Here is a 22342-nt window from a genome sequence, read left to right as displayed (position 1 = left end):
CCCTGGGAAGCCACCAGCACCACCAGCAGCACGAGCACCTGGCCCTCCTTCCTGTTCTTCCTGTGGCTCACCAGCCCTGCAGCCCCTCCCCCCGCGGAGCAGGTACTCCCATTTCCAGAGCGTGAGAGGGGGGCTGGGAGAGGGGCTGGCTGAGATTTGCTGGGGGGCGTTGGGGGTGGGTGCTGGACCCCAGACCAACCCAAGCCCTAGACACTAATCAAAGCTGCAGTCATTACCAGAACTCTTCCACACCCCCAAATCTTCCCCAACCCACATCCCGATCCCAGTCCTCACACCTTCCAGCCCTCCCTACTCCCAGTGACACCCCAAACATTTCTGTCATCTTCATGCAGCCTCAACCCCGACCTTCATCCTCTCCCAACCAATCACTCTCCCCTCCGCATCCACCCAATTCCATCCCACATTGCGTTGAGATTCACCTTCACGCTCACCCAGCTGCCGCCTACCCCTCACCCGACCTCGCAGGAGCCCAGTCCCGCTCACTCCCTTCATCACCACTTCCTCCTCCCAGCAGGATCCCCAGCACCGCCTAGCACAACCTGGGGAGCGGCGCTTGGGCTCTACCCATTTACAGCCATTAGAGCCCACAATGGGCTCTACCCATTTTACACCTGAAAAAACGAGGTGTGAAATCTCTACTGCCCATTTCAAAGCTAGTCGACTTCATTTATGGGCTGTATGGCTTTTCAGGTGAAACATTTGGCTTATGTTTGGGGTTTTCCACTATTATGAAGATGATATACTCTGGACTTGCCTGCCTGTACCCTGATTTTCTATCTGTGGGGCAGAGCACTCCAGATGGCTGGGTCCCCTTATTTCCCTCCTTCTGCTGCTGGATAGGGAAGTTGGAGGGGGGGGGAAGCCCTGGTACTAGGAAACAGAAACTGAACCCTGCCTAGCTGTCTATAGTGAAACTACCTCGGTCCTTCCTTCCCCAGGCCAGACTGGTCTCTGGGATCAGAGGTCAGGTTTCAGCAAGCCCTCCCCAGTTATCATGGGACACTTGGTCTCACATAGACTTTACCCGCCCACTTATTCTCCACAGGCAGCAGACACAGGCATCCACTGCGTGCCAGGCCACCCCAGCCCCACCCTGAAGCAACATATACCAATTCTGGGAGTGGGGGATTTAAACCCTATCTTCAGGGCACCCAAGACTTGGAGATACAGAGATGAGCCTCAGGAACTTTCTGAGGTCTGGGGAGCAATCCTCTCCCAGAAGGTCATTGCCTAAGGAAGGGGTTGTTTCCAGGATTTGGGGCTCCCGTCCCCCAGGACACCCACCCTCTTTCCCAGGACTGGGAAATCACCCTTTTACCACCAGGGGGCGCAGGGCTCACACCAGTACACCAAGCTCAATCCACGCCCTAGGATCACCTACCCCGTAGCTCTGAGGTTTTTAAATAGGGACAAGTGTCTTCCTTTCTGGGGTCTGTCTTGCCCCTTCTTTTTTCCAGGAAAGTTCTCTGGGATGAGGGTGGTCTTTGGGGTGGAACAGCTTGAGTCAATGAGATGGACGCTGGTGGGACTGACCTCTTGGGTCAGTGTAAGTGACCTCTTGGGTTAAGTGTAAGTGACATCTACATGACGTGATTTGGGATGGTTCTAGAAAGGGTCCTCTCGCATGTTTCAATAATCTTTGCTCCATTCTGGGGTCAGTAGGTCTAAAATCCCACCATTCCTTCTGTAGTTTCAGCATTGTCCTTTTCATGGCCCCAAATGGGTACAGCAGGGGCACTGGGGCCGACATGCCACTATCTTCCCGATGTCCCTGCTATAGCAGAGCTGACCTTGTTACCCACCACCTGCCCCAAACATGCCCAGGGCTGCCTTTCAGCCCAACATCCGGGCCATAGCTCCAGCCTGGGCCAGCATGAGCCTCTCCTGTGGCCAAGGACCAGGCGTAGAGGCTGTGGGTCCATCCTCCTGGGAGAGGAGCAGGCCTAGAGCCACTCAAAGAACTGGGGATGAGCCACTGGGCCTCAGCAAATGACCAGAGCTGTCTGCTGGGTCCCCTGAGAAACAGTGCTCTTCCCGGCCTTTCCCCGCCTTTGCCTTTGCCCCGTTCCCTGCAAGGACGTTCCTTCTCCCTTCACACTTGGCAAAGTACCGTCATCCTAACGGACCATTCAGATCCCATGCAGGCCCTGGGTGCCTGCTCAGCCCCGCCCCAGGTGTGCCCCCTGGTAGCCCCCAGAATCAGTTGGGCCCCATTCCCGCGGCTGGTGGGCTGTGGGCTGGGAGGTGTCATGAGTTTCCTGTCCTCACTCCCAGCCTCCTCGTGCCTGCCCCTTCACTCTGCCAAGTCAGCGTTTAGGACAAGGGAGGACTGAAAAGTTGGCAACATGGGTGTTTGTTTGTTGTTTTTTCAAATATATGTATTTTTTTTTTATTTGAGAGAGAGAAAGAAAGCGCACATGAGTGGTGGGGAGGGGCAGAGGGAGAGGGAGAAGCAGACTCCCTGCTGAGCAGGGAGCCCAAGGAGGGGCTCGATCCCAGGACCCTGGGATCATGACCTGAGCCGAAGGCAGACACGTCACCGACTCTGCCACCCAGGTGTCCCTATGTCTGACTTTTGAGGAACCCCCAAGCTATTTTCCACAGGGGCTGTGCCATTTTACATTCCCACCAGCGGTGCACGGGGCTTCCCATTTCTCCACGTCCTCATCAACATTTATTATTTTCTGGTTTTTTTTTTTTGTTAATAGTCATTCTGATGGGTATGAAGTGGTAGCTGATTGTGGTTTTAATTTGCATTTCCCTAATAATTCATGATGTTGAACATCTTTTTATGGGCTTATTGGCCACTTGTATACCATCTTCGGAGAAGTGTGTATTGAAGTCCTTACCCCACTTTCTGAATTTGGGTTGTTTGGGGTTTTTTGTTCATGTTCTTGTTGGGTTGTAGGAGTTCTTTATATATTCTAGATATCAATCCCTTATCAGATAGATGATTTTCAAATATTTTCTCCCATTCTGTGGGTTGTCTTTTCACTCTCTTGATAGTGTCCTTTGATGTGTACCAAAGTTTAAAATTTTGATCAAGTCCAATTTATCTATTTTTTTTCCTTTTGTTGCTGTGCTTTTGGTGTCATACTTGAGAAGTCATTGCCTGATCCTAGGTCATGGAGATTTTCACCCATGTTTTCTTTTTTTTTTTTTAAGATTTTATTTATTTATCTGAGAGAGAGAGAGAATGAGAGATAGAGAGCACGAGAGGGGGGAGGGTCAGAGGGAGAAGCAGACTCCCCGCTGAGCAGGGAGCCCGACGTGGGACTCGATCCCGGGACTCCAGGATCATGACCTGAGCCGAAGGCAGTCGCTTAACCAACTGAGCCACCCAGGCGCCCATCACCCATGTTTTCTTCTAACAGTTTTATAATTTTAGTTATATGTGTTTCTGGCATTTCTCCCCCTCGGATTCATATCTGTGGCACTCCTTAGAGCCTCATCTCCAGCAGGGCCCCTCAATGGCAGAGAGCCCACCTTCTTGTACATGGTATACAGTAGGCATTTAACTCATGTTTGTGGGATATGTGTTGTGCAGGGCTTGTGTCCCCTGCCCAGACTTGCCTTGCTACCAACTCCAGACCCCCAGGGACCACACCTCTCTCTTGCTCACTACTGCAAGGCCTGGGGGGCTCTGTATTGCTTCAGGGCACATGTCCTCAGTCCCAGCTCCTGAGAAACGGGGGTCATAAGCTGCCAAGGACAAGGCAAGCACAGAGATGGCTGTGGAGTGGCTCCAGGGACGCCACAGGGGAAGTTTCAGCTAGAAACCACCTTCAAGCTGCACCTTGAAGACTGAATAAGGTTTCAGCAGGCAAAGATCATTTGTGGTGGGGGCAGAGCTGGTCTACTGGAGAGCCCATGGGTAGATGGGACTGGCCACAGGCTGCGTGTATGGGGAGCAGGGAATGGGGGCAGAACTGGGAGTAGGAATTAGGACCTTTCAGGGATGTAAGTAGCTCTTAAAGGCAGCACTTTGGTCAGGGTTCAGTCAAGCCCCACTATGGCCTACCGCTGGTAAGGCTGGTGGTGAGGAGACAAGTTTTAAGCCATTATCCTCTCTGGGTGTCTTGGAGTGAGTCACTGGGCCTCTCTGGGCTCTAGTTCTTGTTGGGTTGGGTGGTGGGGAAGAGGTGGGGAAGTGGGAGGAAAGGGAGCAACAGATGTTCATCTGCTCTCAAGGAGTGTCCTTGAGGGGCTGGGAAAGCAGAACTTGGGGTGGGGCTGAGAGCCACACAGAGGGCTTTCTGGGGCATGACACCACGGGAAGGTATTGCTGAGTGCAGCCCCTGCTGGGAACGTGGGCTCCCGGCTCCCTGCTGCTGGCTGCACTAGGAGTCCTTGGCAGCCCGGCCGTCTCACTGGGTGGGCCAGCAGAGCATGTGGGGACCCAGGGCTGGACTCTCAGCAGACTCTGAGGCTGAGGTACCCTGAGGTGCCCTGGGAGGCCCTTCTGTACCCAACCAGCGCACAAGGTGTACATCACCTTCTTAGGCACCAGAACCAGCATAAAGCCTGCTATGGATTTCCTGTTCTGGCTTCTCCAGCTGGTCCTGGCCGTCTCAACAGGTAAGCTACGCCGGCCTCCCCCATCTCGCAGGGCCTGGCCTCGGGGAGTCCAGCCCTCCATTGGCCCCAGGCAGACTGGACTTGGCCTGGTCACAGGTTTGTCCCCTGAGGTCAAAGGAGGGCTCAGGGAGGCAGTGGCTGGGAGGGGCCCCCCAAGGGGCTGCTCCAGGGGTGCCTTGCTGGGGGCAGTGCAGGGCTTGGGGGCTCATCTGGAGGCAGATCCGAGGGCTCTGCCGTGATACCAGGTCTTCATCACTCTCCTCTCTGTCTCGCCTCGCCCTTAGGCCTGTCTTCATGGAGTGTCTCCAGTCCCCAGGATGTGAAGGGCGTGAAGGGGTCCTGCCTCATCATCCCCTGTGTCTTCAGCTTCCCAGCTGACGTGGAAGTGACCCATGGCATCACAGCCATCTGGTACTATGACTACTCAGGCAAGCGGCAGGTGGTAAGCCACTCGGGAAACCCGGAGCTGGTGGAGACACACTTTCGTGGCCGTGCCCGGTTCTTGGGGCGCACAGAGCACAAGATGTGCAGCCTGCTGCTGAAGGAACTGCAGCCTGAGGATTCGGGGTCCTACAACTTCCGTTTTGAGATTAACGAAGGCAACCGCTGGTCAGATGTCAAAGGCACTCTGGTCACAGTGACAGGTGAGGGGCAGGGTGAGCTGGCTACTGCCTGGAAGGGTCTCCCAAGCTGCTCCTGGCCCCACTGGCTCACAGCCCCGGTCCTCAGCCCAACCCCTGTCCCGGCCAAGCCTCAGCCCTGCATCTCCTTTGCATTCACCCTGAGTGGGGCTGGGGGTAGAAAGCAGTCTCTCCTTCCTCTTGAAGGACCCTGCCCAGGTCTCACCCCTCAGCTGGGCTCTCTAGGGCAGGAGGCCTCATGTGTGGTGAAGGGGAGTCCTGAGCCTCTGGTCTTTGTCTTCAGAGACGCCTGAGACTCCCACCATTGACTCGCTGGCGGACCTTCACGAGGGCATGGAGGCCTCCTTCAACTGCTCCACTCCCTATGCGTGCCCAGAAGAGCACATTAGCCTGCAGTGGCAAGGCCAAGACCCAAAGCGCTCAGTCACCTCCAGCTTCCAGAATCTCAGGCCCACAGGCATCAGCCACCTGGGGACCCTCCACATGGCCCTGTCCTGGCAGGACCACGGCCGGACCCTGCACTGCGAACTCTCAGTGGCCAAGCAAAAGACTCAGGGCGAGATTCGCCTCCAAGTTCAGTGTGAGTGTGCTGGGGGCCTCACCCTTGGGACTGAGCACACATCCGTGGCTCCCCAGCGGAAAGCAGTCTCTTCTGCAGCCTGTAGAAACAGAGCCCTCGCCCCTGAGGCAGAGCCAGGCACACTTGGACCTCCAGGGTCAGGCAGGGGAGCGACACTGCAAAGCCCTAAAAGCCACATTTAATGGCTCACTTCTACCTCTCGTCCCTGAGGCCAGGTTGGGCAGAGAAGGGGAGACACAAAGAGCCAGAGAACTGGGGGCCAGGGAGTGAGGCCCCTGGGACTTAGCCCAGCTCTGGAGCCTGCTGTGTGTGGGAGGAGGAGGGTTCACCCCTTTCCTGCTTAAGGCTACTCATGGTGATCATGACAAAGAGGAGGTGGAAGGAAGCCTGAGTTTCTACTTGATTATGCAACTTCACATCACAGTAAAACATGGCAGCCTGTTCTAGAGCAACTGTTGTTCACAGGCATCAGGCTGCCTGGATCTACCACTTGCTTGTTGGGCAAGTTACTTGCCCATCATGTCTTCCTCTGCTAAGGAGACTCGTAGGTCTTGAGGAACTATTATGGAAATTGAAGGAGTGCTTGGCACATACTGAGCACTCTAAAATAGTATCTTCTCTTATTTTCATATTTACCTAGATTAAGCACTTGAAAATATTAGCTTTTATGAGCCTATTTACATAGCCAGAGTCTTTGGAACAAGATTTCTAGAAATGCAGGTGTTCTGTATGCACCTTCCTCACAAATGGGCTAACCATTCTCAGAACTCATTTGACTCTGCCTTTGGCCCCCTCCATGAAGTGTTTGGTTCCTTGCCAACAACTACCACAAGCCACCTAAGCAGGCAGGATGGTGCTCGTGATTCCCAAATAGAGCAGAGGGCGATGGCCGGTGTCACAAGGCAGAAAGCCATAGAAGGTGGCATTAGGCTGGATGCTAGGCCAAGCACTGCATTATCAGGCCCTCAGTGGAGAAGGAAGGAACCAGGACCTCCTCGAGAGGTGGGGGGTAGTGCCTGTCCTGACCGGGGAAGTGACGGGCCTGATGATTACCTGGGTGGACTTCCTTAGGGCAGAGTGTTGAAAGAGGAGAGAAGTGTACCACTGCCCTCCCTGGGCCCCTCCCCTGATGTCCCCCATCATGCCTTGCAGATGCCCCCAGGGGAGTGGAGATACTTTTTAGCCCCTCAGGGCGGAACATCCTTCCAGGTGATCTGGTCGTACTCACCTGCCAGGTGAACAGCAGCTACCCTGAGGTCAATTCTGTGTACTGGGTCAAGGACGGGACACAGCTCCAAGTCCAGGGTCGTATGCTGAGGTTGGCCCAGGCAACCTGGGGCGATGCTGGTGTCTACACCTGCCAGGCTGGGAATGGCGTGGGCTCTTCGGTCTCGCCCCCCATCAGCCTCCACATCTTCAGTGAGTCCTCGGGGAGCCTGGGTCTTGACCGGAGGGTGGGGAGGGGTCCAGGCCACTGTTGCTGAAGGGAGCCAGGCCAAGGTGCCTTCTGGGACGTGGGTGTGGAGTCCTAGCCCTGCCTCAAATAGAAGACAAACCTCCCCGGCAGGGTGGGCTGTCATAAGAAGCCCAGTAAACAGGACAAAGAGACGCGGCGCCCGTCCGGAAGGGGCCTGATACAGAGCATGCAGGGATTTAGGCTGATTGGCTATAACCCCAGTGCACTGGAAGTCGGCTAGGTATCCCCCAGTGGCCCTCTGCTGCCCCCACAGTGGCTGAGGTCCAGGTGAGCCCAGCAGGCCGCATCCTGGAGAACCAGACGGTGACACTGACCTGCAACATGCCCAAAGAAGCGCCCAGTGAGCTGCACTACCACTGGTACAAGAACCACGTCTTGCTGGAGGATGCCCACAGTCACACCCTACAGCTGCCCTCGGCCACCAGGGCCGATACCGGCTTCTACGTCTGCGAGGTGCAGAACGCCTACGGCAGAGAGCGCTCCGGCCCCGTCAGCGTGGTGGTCAGCCGTAAGTGGCCAGGGCAGGGGGCGCTGGATGCTGCCGGAGCCTGGTCAGAGGGTGGGGCCCCCACAGGAGGGTTAGCAGCCTGGGCCTGATGGGCTCTGAGCTCACATCCCAGCTCTGCAACTCCGGGCAAGCTTTGACCTCCCTGGGCCTCAATTTCCTCCTATTTTAAGATTTTTTTTTAAGATTTTATTTATTTGACAGAGAGATAGAGAGCACAAGTAGGCAGAGAGGCAAGCAGAGGGAGAGAGAGAAGCAGGCTCCTTGCCGAGCAGGGAGCCCGATGCGGAACTCGATCCCAGGACCCTGGGATCATGACCTGAGCCGAAGGCAGCTGCTTAAGCGACTCAGCCACCCAGGCACCCCTCAATTTCCTCCTATTTTAGACTACTTTTCATTTTGAACAAGTTAAACTTACAAAAAGTTGCAAGAAGAATACAAAGAATTACCATATACCTTTAACCTAGATTCTTCACTTGTTAACAGTTTGGTATATTTGCTCTCTGTCTTTATTTATTATTATTTTTTAGAGACAGAAAGAGAGAGCATGTGTGCATGGGGGCGGGGCAGAAGGAGACAGGGAGAGAGAAAATCTTAAGTAGGCCCAGCGTGTGAACCTGACGAGGGGCTTGGTTTCACCACCCTGAGATCATGACTTCAGCTGAAATCAAGAGTTGGATGCTTAACCAACTGAGCGACCCAATAGATTTCATTTTTTAAAAATAGTTTTAAATTTATAAAAATATTGAGCAGATAGTACAGAGTTCCCATGTATGCTTTCCTTGCACAGTTTCCCCTATATTAACATCTTGGATTAGTGTTGTGTATTTGTTACAATTACTGAACCAACATTGATACATTAACTAAAGGCCCTAGTTTACATTAAGGTTCACTCCTTGTGTTGTATATCTATAGGTTTTGAAAACTACATAATATCATGTATTCATCATTACAGTATCATACAGAAGAGTCTCACTGCCCCCCAAATCCCCTGTCCTACACTTACTTATCTGTTGAGTGTCTGGCAACCACGGGCAAAAATACTTTGCCCTTTCCAGAATGTCAAATAGTTGGAATCATACAGAAGTTAGTCTCTCTCTCTCTCTTTTTAAGATTTTATTTATTCATTTGATTGAGAGAGAGAGCAGGTAGGGGCAGAGGGAGAGGGAGAGAGAGAGAATCTGAAGCAGACTCCCCACTGAGCACGGAGCGGACGCCGGGCTCAGTCCCACAACTGTGAGATCATGACCTGAACCAAAACCAGGATCCAAGCCACGATCCTGCATTGCATTCATTTGTCACTTCTTTTTATTCTCCTTTAATCTGAGACAGTTCCTCAGTCTTTCCTTGTGGGTTTTTTTTTTTAATTTTATTTATTCATTTGAGAGGGAGAGAGAGCACAAGCAGGGGAAGTGGCAGAGGGAGAGGGAGAAGCAGGCTCCCCGCTGAGCAGGGAGCCCAACACGGGGCTCGATCCCAGGACCCTGGGATCATGACCTGAGCCGAAGGCAGATGCTTAACCGACTGAACCACCGAGGCACCCCTTTCCTTGTCTTTTTTGACATTGAAACGTGAAGAGTACAGGCCAGTTGTGCGGGTGTCCCTCCGTTTGCGTTTGTCTGATTTGTGTAGACTGAGCCTGCACACTTGGACAGCAACCGCGCGGGTGTGAGGCTGTGTCCATCTTGCCACATCCCATCAGGAGGCACGTGATGTCAGTCTGTCCCATCGCTGGTAGTTTTTCACCCTGATCCCTTGGATGAGGTGCTGTCCACTGCCAGGTGTCTCACCAGTTTTCCCATCTTCAAAGTGGGGCCCCTGACCCCCACTCACAGGGTTGCCACAGCTATTGACTGAGAAGACAAAGTGATTTGCCCCACTCAGGGATAAGGGTATTCAACCAGCCCTCAGGAGCTCTGGGCTTGCTCCCTTCACGGGTGGGGCATTGTGGAACAAAGGAGGTGCAAGGTCATAGCCTATAAAGGGGGATCCGGGACTGCCCCTGTCTGAGGGTGACCGGCACCTCCTCATCTCCATACAGACCCGCCCCTTGTCCCGGACCTAACTGCCTTCCTGGAGACACAGGAGGGGCTGGTGGGCATCCTCCACTGCTCGGTGATCAGCGAGCCTCTGGCCACCCTGGTGCTGTCACACAATGGTCTCATCCTGGCCTCCACCCCCGGGGAGGGTGACCACAGCTCACGCTTCAGTGTCTTCTCCACCCCCAACTCCCTTAACCTGGAGATCCGAGACCTGGGGCCGGCTGACAGTGGGGAATACACATGTTCAGCCACCAACACCCTTGGGAATTCATCATCTACCTTGGACTTCCATGCCAAAGGTGAGACTGGCACAAGGGGCCGGTGAGGGGACCCTGAGAAGGACGCTTGCTCTGGCCTTCCTCCCAGGAGTCCGGAGGACTTGGCTGAGGGGATGAACAAGCCGGTTGGTAAAAAAAAAAAAAAAAAAAAATCACATCAAAGATCTGGGCTATACAGTCAGCCTGACCTGGGAGGTTCCTGAAGTCAAGGCAAAAGGGAAACATGGCAGGTTGCATTATTCCTTTCGTACACATTCTGACTCTGAACTTGAAGGGTCCTTTGTATCCATTTGTTTTTTATTTACCAAACGTTTGGGGCAGGCTGTGCGCTAGGATTCAGATGCAGGAGGAAGAATAGAAAAGCACCATCATCCATACCTCGGTGCACATGCTGCCATTTCCTCCTTCTGAGGCCGTGGCTGACAGAGCTAATCAATCGAGCCAGGTTTTCGATGGAAGCCTGAGCTCTGGCTCACAGTCCTTCTCCGCCATGCTGCAGCCAGCTACTACCAATAGATCAGAACTGGCATTCAAGGACAAATCCTCCTGATTATCAAGGGGTTCATGGAGCTGATGCCATGGAGTCTAGACCTACCTACAGTCATGTGGGGAGAGGAGAACCCTGGAGGTCTTCCTGCAGCTGGTGGCACGGCACTGCCAGTGTGCAGGGGACCTGAGCCTCCCCTACTCCTTCTTCTGCCAGTGGCTCACCTCCTCATCAGCCCCGCAGCAGAGGTGGTAGAAGGGCAAGGGGTAACACTGAGCTGCAGGAGCGGTCTGAGCCCGTCGCCCGACATCCGCTTCTCCTGGTACCGGAACGGAGCCCTGCTTCTCGAGGGTTCCAGCAGCAGCCTTCAGCTCTCGGCGGCCTCCAGCACTGATGCTGGCTCTTACTACTGTCAGGCCAAGGATGGCCACAGTGCCAGTGGCCCCTCCTCACCTGCCATCCTCACTGTGCTCTGTGAGTAGTCGTCCCACCAGGCCCTGCCCGCCATGGGGAGGGTCAGTCCACTGGAGCCCACCAGCCGCCTCCACCTCCCTCGGGCCCTCCTACTACTGCCCTGCCCCGGGGTCTAGGTCAGGAAGGCACCAGAGAGCTGTTGGCCCAGGGCTGAAATGTGGGGAACAAGCCAGGGACTTTCTCTGCCTCCCCACATCCCATCCCCCAACCCCAGCCCGTTTAGGGCCCTCTGCTTCTAGCCTCAAGTGCACCATGGGCGCCATGTCCAAGCTCTGTCCTGAGCAGGGCCCTAGGACACCATACTCCCATATATGGGTACACGCCCGTCGGCTGTGCCCTCACAGGCTCCCACAGCCACGAAGGCAGAGCCTCTCAGCACAGGGACTGTGTCCTGTCAAGGGTGGATGCTCCATATCAGCCTGAGGGGCTAACCCTCAGTGTGTCAGAAGCACGCGATGTTACACTAGCCCATCCGATGCCCTTGTGCAAGCTAGAAAATGGCATTCCTTCCTCTGGGAGGACTCAGTATAGCACTAGAGCACAGCTGAGCACAGGGGCACGGGCTGAATTCCTCCTACCTTGGTTTGGTTGTCCTTGTGCGGTGCACAACCTACACAGCTGTTTAGGGCAATTCTGGGCACATGCCTTTGTTTGGTGTGTTGTGGGAACCTAGCCAGCTTTGAGTGGACCTGAAGAAACCTGGTGGAGGCCACGGGATGAACGCCGATGCTCTTCCTCCCTACAGATGCCCCACGCCTGCCCAGGTTCACTGCCCAGCTGGAGCCCGATGCTGTCGGAGATGGGGTTAGACGTCAAGGGCTCCTCTTGTGCCGCGTGGACAGCAACCCCCCAGCCCAGCTGCGGCTGCTCCACGGGGACCATGTTGTGGCCTCTTCCCTGCCATTGGGCTGTGGGGGCTGCTCCCAGCGCCTAAAGGTCACCAGAGCCCCCAACCTGCTGCGTGTGGAAATTGGTGACCCGGTGCTGGAGGATGAGGGTGTGTATCTGTGTGAGGCCAGCAATGCCCTGGGCAACGCCTCCGCCTCTGCAACCTTCGATGCCCAGGGTGAGTCAGTGTGGGGAATGGGCGGCTCAGGGTCAGGGGCTAGTACGCAGGACCCCGCAACCCCCCCAGCCCCTGCTCCAAGGCGGGTCTATCGGGTGAAACCACCTCCACTGGGCAGTGGGAGTTTGCTTTTCTCCCCTGCCCCATGAGCACCCCGGGGCATCGCCTTCCTGCCTGCTCCAGGCTGGGAGGCTGGGCCCCCACCCCAGGGGGGGAGGCGGTCAAGATGAGGCCTGTCTCAGGTGGCCTGTGCTGTCTGCTCTCCAGCCACCGTCCTGGTCATTACCCCGTCGCACACGCTGCTGGAGGGCACCGGGGCCAACCTGACTTGCAGTGTGAGCCGGGGAGCCGGCGGCCCTGCCAACTTCTCCTGGTTCCGGAATGGGGCGCTGTGGGCCCAGGGCCCCCTGGAGACCATGACGCTGCTGCCCGTGGCGAGAACGGATGCTGCCCTCTATGCCTGCCGCATCCTCGTCGAGGCCGGGGCCCAGCCCTCGGCCCCGGTGGTCCTGAGTGTGCTCTGTGGGTGATGGGCCAGGGCAGGGTTGGGTACTCGGAGGCTGAGGGGGTGCTCAGTGTCGGGGGGAGGGCCGTGGGGGCAGAGCATGGCTTGGGCATGGGCAGGGGCAGGCCTGGACTGTGTGTGTGGAGGGGGAGGGGCGAATAGTGCGGCTGTAGCACTGTGGTGAGCCAGACTGGGGACGGGGCGGGGGAGGGGGCAGGTGGCCTGAGCTCCATCCTGTCTGCAGATCCCCCAGACCCTCCAAAGCTGTCAGCCCTCCTGGACGTGGGCCAGGGCCATGTGGCTGTGTTCATCTGCACTGTGGACAGTCGGCCCGTGGCCCGGCTGGCCCTGTTCCACGGCGAGCGCCTCCTGGCCACCAGCCTGGGGCCCCTGCTCCCATTCCATGGCCGCCTCCAGGTCAAAGCCACAGTCAACTCCCTGCAGCTAGAGGTCCGAGACTTGAGCCTTGGGGACTCTGGAAGCTACCGCTGCGAGGCCACCAATGTTCTCGGATCCACCAATACCTCCCTCTTCTTTCAGGTCCGAGGTGTGTGTCAGTTCTCTATGTGGGTAGGCCCACATGCCCTGGGGGCTGCTCTAGCCAGGCTTTGGGCTGGGTCATGTGGATTTTGGGTAAAAATGTGAGTCTTTTTCAGCTGTGGTTAGGGGAGTTTCTAGCCAGCCAGCAGTCCTCCCTTGGTCTCCAGCTAGATATTTTCCCCTGTAATCACTGTGGCAACCACTAAAGGTAGTGGCTATAGCCCGGTGTGGCTGGCTTGCTTGGAGCACTTGCAGAAACTTCTTTTATAGTAATACAATTTTGTTAAATAACAAGAATGTTTTTTTAAAGATTTTATTTATTTATTTGACAGACAGACACAGCGAGAGAGGGAACACAAGCAGAGGGAGTGGGAGAGGGAGAAGCAGGCTCCCTGCTGAGCAGGGAGCCCGATGATACTGGGCTCGATCCCAGGACCCTGGGATCCTGACCTGAGCCGAAGGCAGACGCTTAACAGCTGAGCCACCCAGGCGCACACAGGCCCAGTTCTTGGGCTCTCATGACTCAGAGACTGGGTGTGGAGCTGAGCTGGAGAGGACTCAAGACCACACAGTGGCTAGCTTACCCTCCAAGCCTTGGGTCATCCATGCTGGGTCCAGCTCACTATCGGGACAATGGCCCTTAGCATGACCTAAACCTTTCCCATTTCACTGCTTTATGGGGTCAAACCAGCATCTGTCAGGAGCTGACTTGTGCAGGCGCTGTGCCTGACACGGGGTTAGAGGTCACATAAGCTGGGCCTTCTGGTGGGTGAGATAGGACTGACAGAGCGAAACTGTAGCTCAAGTTGGTGGGTGGTAGAGGCCAGGACAGACCCAGAGCAGGGGAGTTGGGAGCGGGATAGGAAGAGGCATGGAGCTGAAATGGGGCCCTTGCTGGTGGTCTGGTAGGGGGGCTGTGGCTCCAGGACACAGGATTGGGGTCCTGGTGTGGACACACACACAGCCCTAGGCTGGGGGGGGTGGGGGAGGGCCCTCACTTGCTCTCGGTTTCTCCTCGCAGGAGCCTGGGTCCAGGTGTCACCATCACCTGAGGTCCAGGAGGGCCAGGCCGTGGTCTTGAGGTGCCAGGTGCACACAGGGGTCCTGGAGGGGACCTCATACCTCTGGTATCAGGATGGCCAGCCCCTCCCGGAGTCAAACTCGGCCACGCTCCGCTTCGCAGCCATTACTCTGAGCCAAGCTGGGGCCTACCATTGCCAGGCCCAGGCTCCAGGCTCAGCCACCATGAGCCTGGCCGCCCCTGTCAGCCTCCATGTGTCCTGTAAGTTTTCATCCTGTCCATGTTTCTTGGGGGGTGAAGGAAACAAGGGCACAGTGGGAGGAGGGGCTGGGGGAGCCCTGGCCCTGGGCACTGCCTCCATGAGAGAGCACTAGATGAGGGACCAGGGGCCCTGACCACTCCCCACTCCTGTAGATGCCCCTCGCCAGGCCACGCTCACCACCCTGATGGACACAGGCCCTGGGCGACTGGGCCTCCTCCTGTGCCGCGTGAACAGTGACCCTCCAGCCCACCTACGACTGCTCCACGGGGACCACCTTGTGGCCTCCACCCTACAAGGTGCAGGGGAGCTGGCAAGCAGCTCTCCCCGGCTGCAGGTGGCTGTGGCCCCCAGCAGGCTGCGCCTGGAGATCCACGGTGCAGTGCTGGAGGATGAGGGCATCTACACCTGCCAGGCCAACAGCACCTTGGGCCAGGCCTCAGCCTCTGCCATCTTCGATGCTCAGGGTCAGTGTGAGGGTGTGAGTGTGTGCATGGGTGGCTCCTTTAAGAGAAGAGAGGAGGCTGGAGAGGGTTCTGGAAACCTGAGGCACAGGAAGGCAGGCTGAACATAAGGACAGTCTCTGTCCCCAGCCTCCTTTAGGGCAATCGACTCCAGACTTGGCTTTTTTGGAAGAGCCTTTTTTAGAAACAGATGTTTGCCTGGACGTCCAGTGGATAAAGCTAATCAGAAAGGGAGGGGGGTGTTCAAGGAGAAAGCACCACAGGGCAGGGAAGCTTGCATTCTCCCATGTGCCCCCTAGGGTCAGGGAGGGCTCAGGGCACCCAGGGGCCATGCAGAACTCTGCTTGGGACCACCTAAGAGATGGTGAGCTATTTCCCAAGCTTGACCTCGAGCCCCCAGGAGGGGTGGGCCACCTGTGCCTCCCAGAGGCTGAGGGGCTTCCCTCCCTCATGGAGACAAGTGGCTTGCTTTACACAGCTTCACAGTCTCACTGGTGTCCTCCTCCCTCCCCAGCTGTGAGCGTGCAGGTGTGGCCCAGGGCCGTCGTGCAGGAGGGGCAGCTGGTGAACTTGACCTGCCTCGTGTGGACTGCCAACCTGACCCAGCTCACCTACACGTGGTACCGGGATGGGCAGCAACGCCCAGGTGCCCACTCCATCCTTCTGCCCAACGTCACAGTCATGGATGCTGCCTCCTACCGCTGTGGGGTGGTGACTCCGGGCCAGGCACCCCACCTCTCCAGACCTGTCACTCTGGATGTCCTCTGTGAGTTTGGTTGGATGCAGGGTGGGGTGAAAAGGAATGACTGCAGCCCACAGGGATCAAGGGCATGGCCAGAGCCCCCGAGATGTCCAACCCAGGAACTCAGTCCCCATCCATCAGATGAAGCCCGGGACAAGGAGCGCTGAGTCAGGGGTCAGAGGGGATAGGTTCTTCCTGGGCAGAGGAGCATGGCCCCAGATTGGACAATGGGGGGGCCCTTGGGATGGGGAGCCAGGGCCCTTCTGGTTTGAATGCCACCTGCCAACTGGCCTCCTGGATGCGGTCTCTGAACCGTTTCCTTTGGTGTCCCTGTAGACGCACCCCGCAGCCTGCGCCTGACCTACCTCCTAGAGAGCCGCGGCGGACGGTTGGCCCAGGTACTGTGCACCGTGGACAGCCGCCCACCCGCCCAGCTGGCCCTCAGCCGCGCTGGCCGCCTCCTGGCCTCCTCGACCACAGCCTCTGTCCCCAACGCTCTGCGCCTGGAGTTGTGGGAGCCCGGGCCCAGGGACGAGGGTCTCTACAGCTGCTCCGCCCACAGTCCTCTGGGCCAGGCCAATGCCTCTGTGGAGCTGCGGCTAGAGGGTGAGGCCGGGCCCGGGGCCAAGCCCAGCAGGGGAGGAGGGAGCGGCCGTGGTATCTGGCTGGGCCTCGCTGACCCTGGTCTCCCTGGGACAGGTGTGCAGGTGACCCTGGCTCCGTCCACCGCTGTGCCCGAGGGGACCCCCGTCACAGTGACCTGTGAAGACCCTGCTGCCCGCCCACCCGCGCTCTATGCCTGGTACCACAATGGCCGTTGGCTGCAGGAGGGGCCAGCCGCCGCCCTCTCGTTCCCCGCGGCCACACGGGCTCACGCGGGTGCCTACTCCTGCCAGGTCCAGGACGCCCAGGGCACCCGCAGCTCCCGGCCCACCGCCCTGCAAGTCCACTGTGAGCCGGGGTCCTTGGCTGGGGGTGCCGAGGCTGAGAGCGGGCGGAGGGCACTTCTGGGCCTTCGTGGGGGTGGACGCAGGACTGTAGCGGACCTCAGAATGGGCAGTTGGGAAAAGAAGGACATAGGTGATGAGAAAAGAGACCCTAGAGTCCTGTGAACCCTGCCTGGGGGAATCTGCCCACGAGGTGTCACTTCAAGGAAGTGACCTTTTGTCCAGAGGCTTCAGCCTCCCCAGTGCCAGGCAGGTAGGCCGTGGATGGTCCAGGGGTTCCCAACAAGGCCTCCAACTATGTGCTGTCATGCCCCCAGATGCCCCCCGGGATGTTGTCCTGTCATCCTTTCGGGACTCCAGAGTCAGCTCCGTGGCCGTGGTGCAGTGTACTGTGGACAGCGAGCCACCCGCTGAGCTGGCCCTGTCCCGCGATGGCAAGGTGCTGGCCACCAGCCCTGGGGTCCACGGCCTGGCATCCGGGACAGGCCACGTCCAGGTGGCCCGCAATGCCCTGCGGCTGCAGGTGCAAGACGTACCCTCAGGTGACAAGGACACCTATGTGTGCACGGCCCACAACTTCCTGGGCTCAGTCAGCACCACAGGGCAGCTGCAGGGAGAAGGTGAGTGGGCGAAGGGGGCAGAGAGGAGGCTCGGGCATGGCGGGGCCATGTTTATATGAGGCGTGGCGCTCCCCCAACAGGGCCTGGCTGACCAGAATGGCTAGTTAGAGCCCTGCCCCATCTCACGGCAGAGGAATAGCTCTCCCTGGAGGCAGGTGCCCAGTCTGAGGAGAAGAAACGGCCTCACCCTTGGAGAAGTCCCTGCAAGGGTGGAGCTGTAGCAGGGTGCCTTGGATGCAGGGGAGACAGTACCCCGTCCTCACAGAACCCAGTCTGGAGAGGAGGCACAGACCTGCCCTGGGGAAGCCTGGGGTGGGAAGAGAGACACAACCCTACCTTTAAGGGGCTCAGTGTGAGGGATGAGGTGGAGCCCCACCTTTGGGGGGCCCCTTTGAGAGCAAGACACAGCCCCATCCATCAGAAAGCCTGGTTTGTTAAGAGAGACAAACAGCCCTGTCCCGGAGGTCCTCAGTGCAAGAGATCTCAGTCTTATGGGAGAGACACAATCTCACCTTTGGGTGGCCCAAATCAGAACAGGCCTTCCTGTAATGCTCCGAGGCCTCTCAGATGCCCAGATGCCACCCAGAGGCTCCCTGACTGCCTCCTGGTCCTCGGCCTGCAGGTGTGCGTGTGGTGGCCGAGCCAGGGCTGGACGTGGCTGAGGGCGCACCGCTGAACCTGAGCTGTCACCTCGCTGGTGGTCCCAGGCCCATGGGCAACTCCACCTTTGCTTGGTTCTGGAATGGTCAGCGACTGCACGTGGAGCCTGGGCCCACCCTTGTCTTTGCCCATGTGACCCGCGCCCAAGCCGGAGCGTACCACTGCCAGGCTGAGCTCCCCAGTGGGGCCACAACTTCTGCTCCAGTCATGCTCCGTGTGCTGTGTGAGTAGGACCCCCCCACCCCACCCCGCCTCAGTCTGCCCGCATCTCCCCTGCCCACCTCAGGTCCTCCTCTTCTGTCTGCAAAGAGCAAAGACTTCGCAGGGGTGGAGACCTGGGTTGGAGAACTCCCGCTGACTGCTTGTGTGACCTTGTATATCCCTGCCTGGCTTTCCTCATGTGTAAAATATCAGCCCCCTCGCCCTGTGAGGAGTATGGAGAGAGAGTGCACCCAGAGTGCCTGGGTCCCTGCTCCATCCCTCATCCAGGCCCTGCGCAGTATCAGCCAGCCGTGGCTGCAATAACAAGCCACTCCAAAATATGGAGCTTCAAGCAACAGCCGTTGTATTGCTCACAATTCTGGGGGTCAGCAACTCGGGCTGCGCGGAGCTGGGCAGGTCTTCGGTGGTCTCGCCGCGTGTGGCTGCCGTGGTCCAGTTGCTGAGCTGAAGCTAGATGGCAGAGGGTGGTGGCTGCATCCTTATGGCTGGCAGCTGGGGCTGGCCTGGGCTTCCCACATGGCTGTGTTTGTAGGAGGGCAGAAGCAGTGAGGCCCCTTGAGGGGGGGCCTCACATAATGTCACTTCTGCTTTCCAGTGGTCAGAGCAAGTCACAGATCAAGGAGTGGAGGGATAGGCTCTATCCCTTAGTGTGGCAGAGTCATCTTGCGTGGGCCCGGGAGGGGAGGAATTGGCGCTGGTTTTCTGCAATCATCATGCCCCTCTATGTTCCCACAGACCCTCCCAAGATGCCCACCATGACGGTCTTCGTGGAGCCTGAGGGTGGCATCCAGGGCATCCTGGACTGCCGAGTGGACAGCGAGCCGCTAGCCAGTCTGAGCCTCCACCTCGGCAGTAGGCTGGTGGCCTCTAGCCAGCCCCGCAGGGCTCCTGCAGAGCCACACATCCGTGTCACGGCCACAGCCAATGCCCTGAGGGTGGACATGGAAGAGCTGAGGCCCAGTGACCAGGGCGAATACGTGTGCTTTGCCTCCAATGCCCTGGGCTCTGCGTCTGCTTCTACCTACTTTGGAACCAGAGGTGTGTGTGTGTGTGGTGGGGTCCATCTCCCAGGACCCTCTGTAGAGAGGCCTAGCTCTCCCGTCCAAAGGCTTCCTTCTGAGGTCTTCCCTGAATCCTTTCTGCTGCAGTCAGTTTATCTGACTAGTCTAGACTGGTTGCTTGAAGCGCCGTTGCGTGGGAAAGCTTCTGAGATAAAGTGAGGGCCAGAATAGTTTTCATCTTCGGGGGGAGCATCGGAGGCCTGGATCCATAGCTGCCCCCTGAGACTCACCCTTGTATTCCAGCCTTGCACCGCCTGAGTCTGTTCCAGAAGCTACTCTGGGTCTTGGGGCTGCTGATGGGCCTCTTCTTCCTGTTGTTGGGCCTGGGGGCCTGGTTTGCCTGGAGGTGGGTTCAGAGCTGGGGGGGTGGATGGGGTTACCTTGCCCTCCCCCCTTCCCCTCAACATTCCTTCATGTCTCTCTTACCAGATGTATAGGCTCCATACTTGCTAGCCTGACCCTCTTCCTCCCACTGCTCCAAATTTGGGAATTGCTTCTAGAATCACCTTTAAATCCATCTTGCTGTAGTTTTCTTTCTTTATCTGGACCCCATCTGTGTAAAGAAAGGGCTGGGAGGGAAGGAAGACAGATAAGGTCCCCCACTCCCCACAAGGCTCCCACCGCTCTGTTCAGTGAGCAGTCTGGGGCTAAGCACTTGGGGTCGGAGGAGGGAATGGGGGTAGGCAGGGGGAGGAGAGAGACCCTCTGAGTCCACTCTTGTTGTTGCAGGAGGCATTTTTATAAGCTGCGCATGGGTGAGAATTTGGTGGAGATGACTTCTCAGAAGGAGGCCATGCAGGTATCCATCTGCCATGTGGGCCCAGGCAGACAGGATGCCCGGCTAACCCACCGTGCGGGGCTGGCGCCTAGAGACCGCTCTCATATATAGGATGGCCCCTGGGGCTAGGGGGAGACTGGGGAGAGAATACAGAGAACCAGGGACCCCTGGAAAGACAGGGAAGCCACATTCTAAATGGAGCACCCAACAGTCACGTGTTTGCTCGCCGGGCACTTCGGGCATACCGTAGGCCAGCATGACTGCTGGCTTCTCTGTGGGAGCTGCTGGTGGGGAGACTGGGGCAGACGTTCTGAACGTAGCAGTTTCACCTCAACTTCCAAGACACATCTTGGAACACAGAACCCCACCTGTGTTTTGGGTTCTCTCTTCCCCACTCCAGAGTCTGCCCATCATCTGGGCAGGGGTGAAAGTCTGTTTTCCCTTCCCTGTGATGTGTCCCCTTCTGCAGATCCTCCAGTGTGTGGGTCAGGGCTCACAGCCTCATTGCCAGCCAGGTACAGGCTCACCAGTCTCCTTGGGACCCCCACCCAAGGCTTGGGGTCTGGGGGACTGCCCTCCAGAGTTTGAGGTCAGGGAATGACAGCTCCCAGAGTCCTCCTTGTAACCAGAATTTTCTCTGCAGGAAGCTCATTGACCCTGATGCAGCCATAGGTGGGACCTCGTCCCATGCTCTGCCCCTGGGCTGACCTGTGACACTGTCTACCCTCAGGAGGAGAAGGTCACCAGAAACTGTGATGACTTGGGCCTCGTGAACAAGGCAGCATTGAATCCCGACCGCCTCTGTGGAAACAACTCTACAACATCTGATTTTCTATGACCTGCTTCCAAACCTCTTGCCAAGTGGAGGTGAACCCTAATTTACCCAGGAGGGTGATGACCCTGGGGCACTCTGAGGAGAAACGAGTCATGGTCATGTTGTCTACTTGTCTTTTCCTTTTCTCCGGATCTGATCTCCCCCTTTATCTTCCAATGGACTGTCCCTCACATCTTTTTCCTCCAAGCCCACCCTGGACTTTTTGGATGGATTAGAGAAGAAGAGGAGCTTCCTATATCCTCACAGGCTGGCAAAAGCACTCTGTAGTAACTGGAATAGAAGTTAGGCTGCTCTAACAAGAGACCAAATACAGTAACTTCAACATGAGGGAATTTTATTTTTCTCTCCCATACTCATCTGGGTATGCTATGGTAGTTTAAGGTGTCAGAATATTGGATCCTTCTATCTTATTTTTCTCCAACCCTGAAATGTTACCTTTTGATTGTGAGATTCATGGTGGCCCCACTGTGTTCACATTCCCTCCAGCAGTAAGAGGAAGTTGAAGGCACACCCATTCCCATTGTGGACACAACCCAGAAGTTGCAGGTCATTTCCACTCACTCCCCATTGGCTAGAGTTGAGTCACATGGCCACCTCAAGCTGCAAGGGGTTCTGGGAAATAGAGTTTTTATTCTATTTCCAGGGAATTCCCAACCATGGACTCATCCCTGAGACTTCTGACATTGGTGAGAATGCTGCCAGCCAGCCACAGTTTTAGTGCCCATCTCCTGAAGGCCAGGATGTGTCCCTGGTCATTCTGTTCATGGGCTTCCCAGAGGAGGGAGTCCCTCTCACACATTAAGACCGAGGAAATCAAGATGTTCTGGTGTTCCCTAGGGAGAGGGCATGCCAGGCAATGGGGTTGCCTGAACAGGCATTTTATCAGGCCCCTGGGAGAAGAGGGGCCCCCCCATTCCTGTCCCCAGGAAGCATGGAGAGCATCCTTATTTCTGCTCTAGGTACAGCCCTCTCCGTGTTCAAGTGGGCTCACTCGGTCTTGTGTGCCAGGGGCTGTTAAGCGGAATGAGGCTCACAAAGAAGGAATGACTTGCTTCCACGATGTCAGTGCCTGAGAGGAGGCAGTTCTTTGGCGGGCTAGTGCCTCCCCTCACAGCCTGGTGGCAGATGGTAGGAGGTGCAAAGAGCCCGCATGGAATTTGGGTTGAGAAACCTGGAAGGTAGTGGGGAATTGTTATAGGGGCTAACAGCTTGGGAAGAAATTGGAGGCCGAGTAAGCTCCATGTAACCGCAGCCGGGGGCTTCCTGGCCCCAGGTCCCATTCCTCGTAGTGCCTGATTGCCAGACTCTTCCTGGGAGCCTGTCTGGCATGTCTGCCCAATAAACATCCACCCTGTGACGTAACTGGAATGAGTCTCTTTCTTGCAACCCAAATGGCTGCACTGGAACACAGAAGATCTAACTGTGAATGCAGCTCATTCTGGGAGACTGCCTGCTGGAGGTGGTCAGCAAGTGCAAATTACATGACATTTGCCACAAACTACCTATGCTCAGGAGATGTGTGTTCTTTCCTGCATGGCT

The 22342-nt window shown here is 56.9% G+C and overlaps 1 protein-coding gene and 1 long non-coding RNA gene across 3 annotated transcripts; one reads left to right on the top strand and one right to left on the bottom strand.

Annotated features, from left to right (window-relative positions):
* SIGLEC1 (sialic acid binding Ig like lectin 1) lies at positions 1-22165 on the top strand. 2 transcript variants are annotated; one of them, XM_025876503.2, is made up of 22 exons: positions 1-102; positions 4525-4599; positions 4884-5243; positions 5524-5820; positions 6973-7239; positions 7551-7805; positions 9844-10143; positions 10826-11083; positions 11829-12149; positions 12417-12671; positions 12899-13201; positions 14216-14476; positions 14630-14941; positions 15453-15704; positions 16017-16286; positions 16380-16631; positions 16945-17247; positions 17870-18130; positions 18865-19167; positions 19434-19536; positions 19920-19989; positions 20699-22165. In XM_025876503.2, the coding sequence occupies exons 2-22, from the start codon at positions 4551-4553 to the stop codon at positions 20804-20806; spliced, it is 5160 nt and encodes a 1719-aa protein (XP_025732288.2). In that variant the 5' UTR covers positions 1-102; positions 4525-4550; the 3' UTR covers positions 20807-22165. The 2 variants fall into 2 exon arrangements, with proteins under 2 accessions (XP_025732288.2, XP_025732287.2); XM_025876502.2 differs by having other exon boundaries at positions 20612-20778.
* LOC141370227 (uncharacterized) lies at positions 18243-19746 on the bottom strand. The gene is made up of 3 exons (XR_012374102.1): positions 19617-19746; positions 19421-19530; positions 18243-18649 (listed from the first exon to the last, which is right to left on the bottom strand). It is a non-coding gene; the product is annotated as an uncharacterized lncRNA (long non-coding RNA).
* Positions 22166-22342: the final 177 nt, after the last annotated feature.

This window comes from Callorhinus ursinus, unplaced genomic scaffold (genome assembly GCF_003265705.2).
Source record: "Callorhinus ursinus isolate GAN/ISIS: 27379988/994484 unplaced genomic scaffold, GSC_fseal_2.0 scaffold29, whole genome shotgun sequence".
NCBI classification, from domain to species: domain Eukaryota; kingdom Metazoa; phylum Chordata; class Mammalia; order Carnivora; family Otariidae; genus Callorhinus; species Callorhinus ursinus.
Note: the sequence above shows the minus strand (reverse complement) of the source record. Positions and strands in the feature narration are given on the sequence as shown.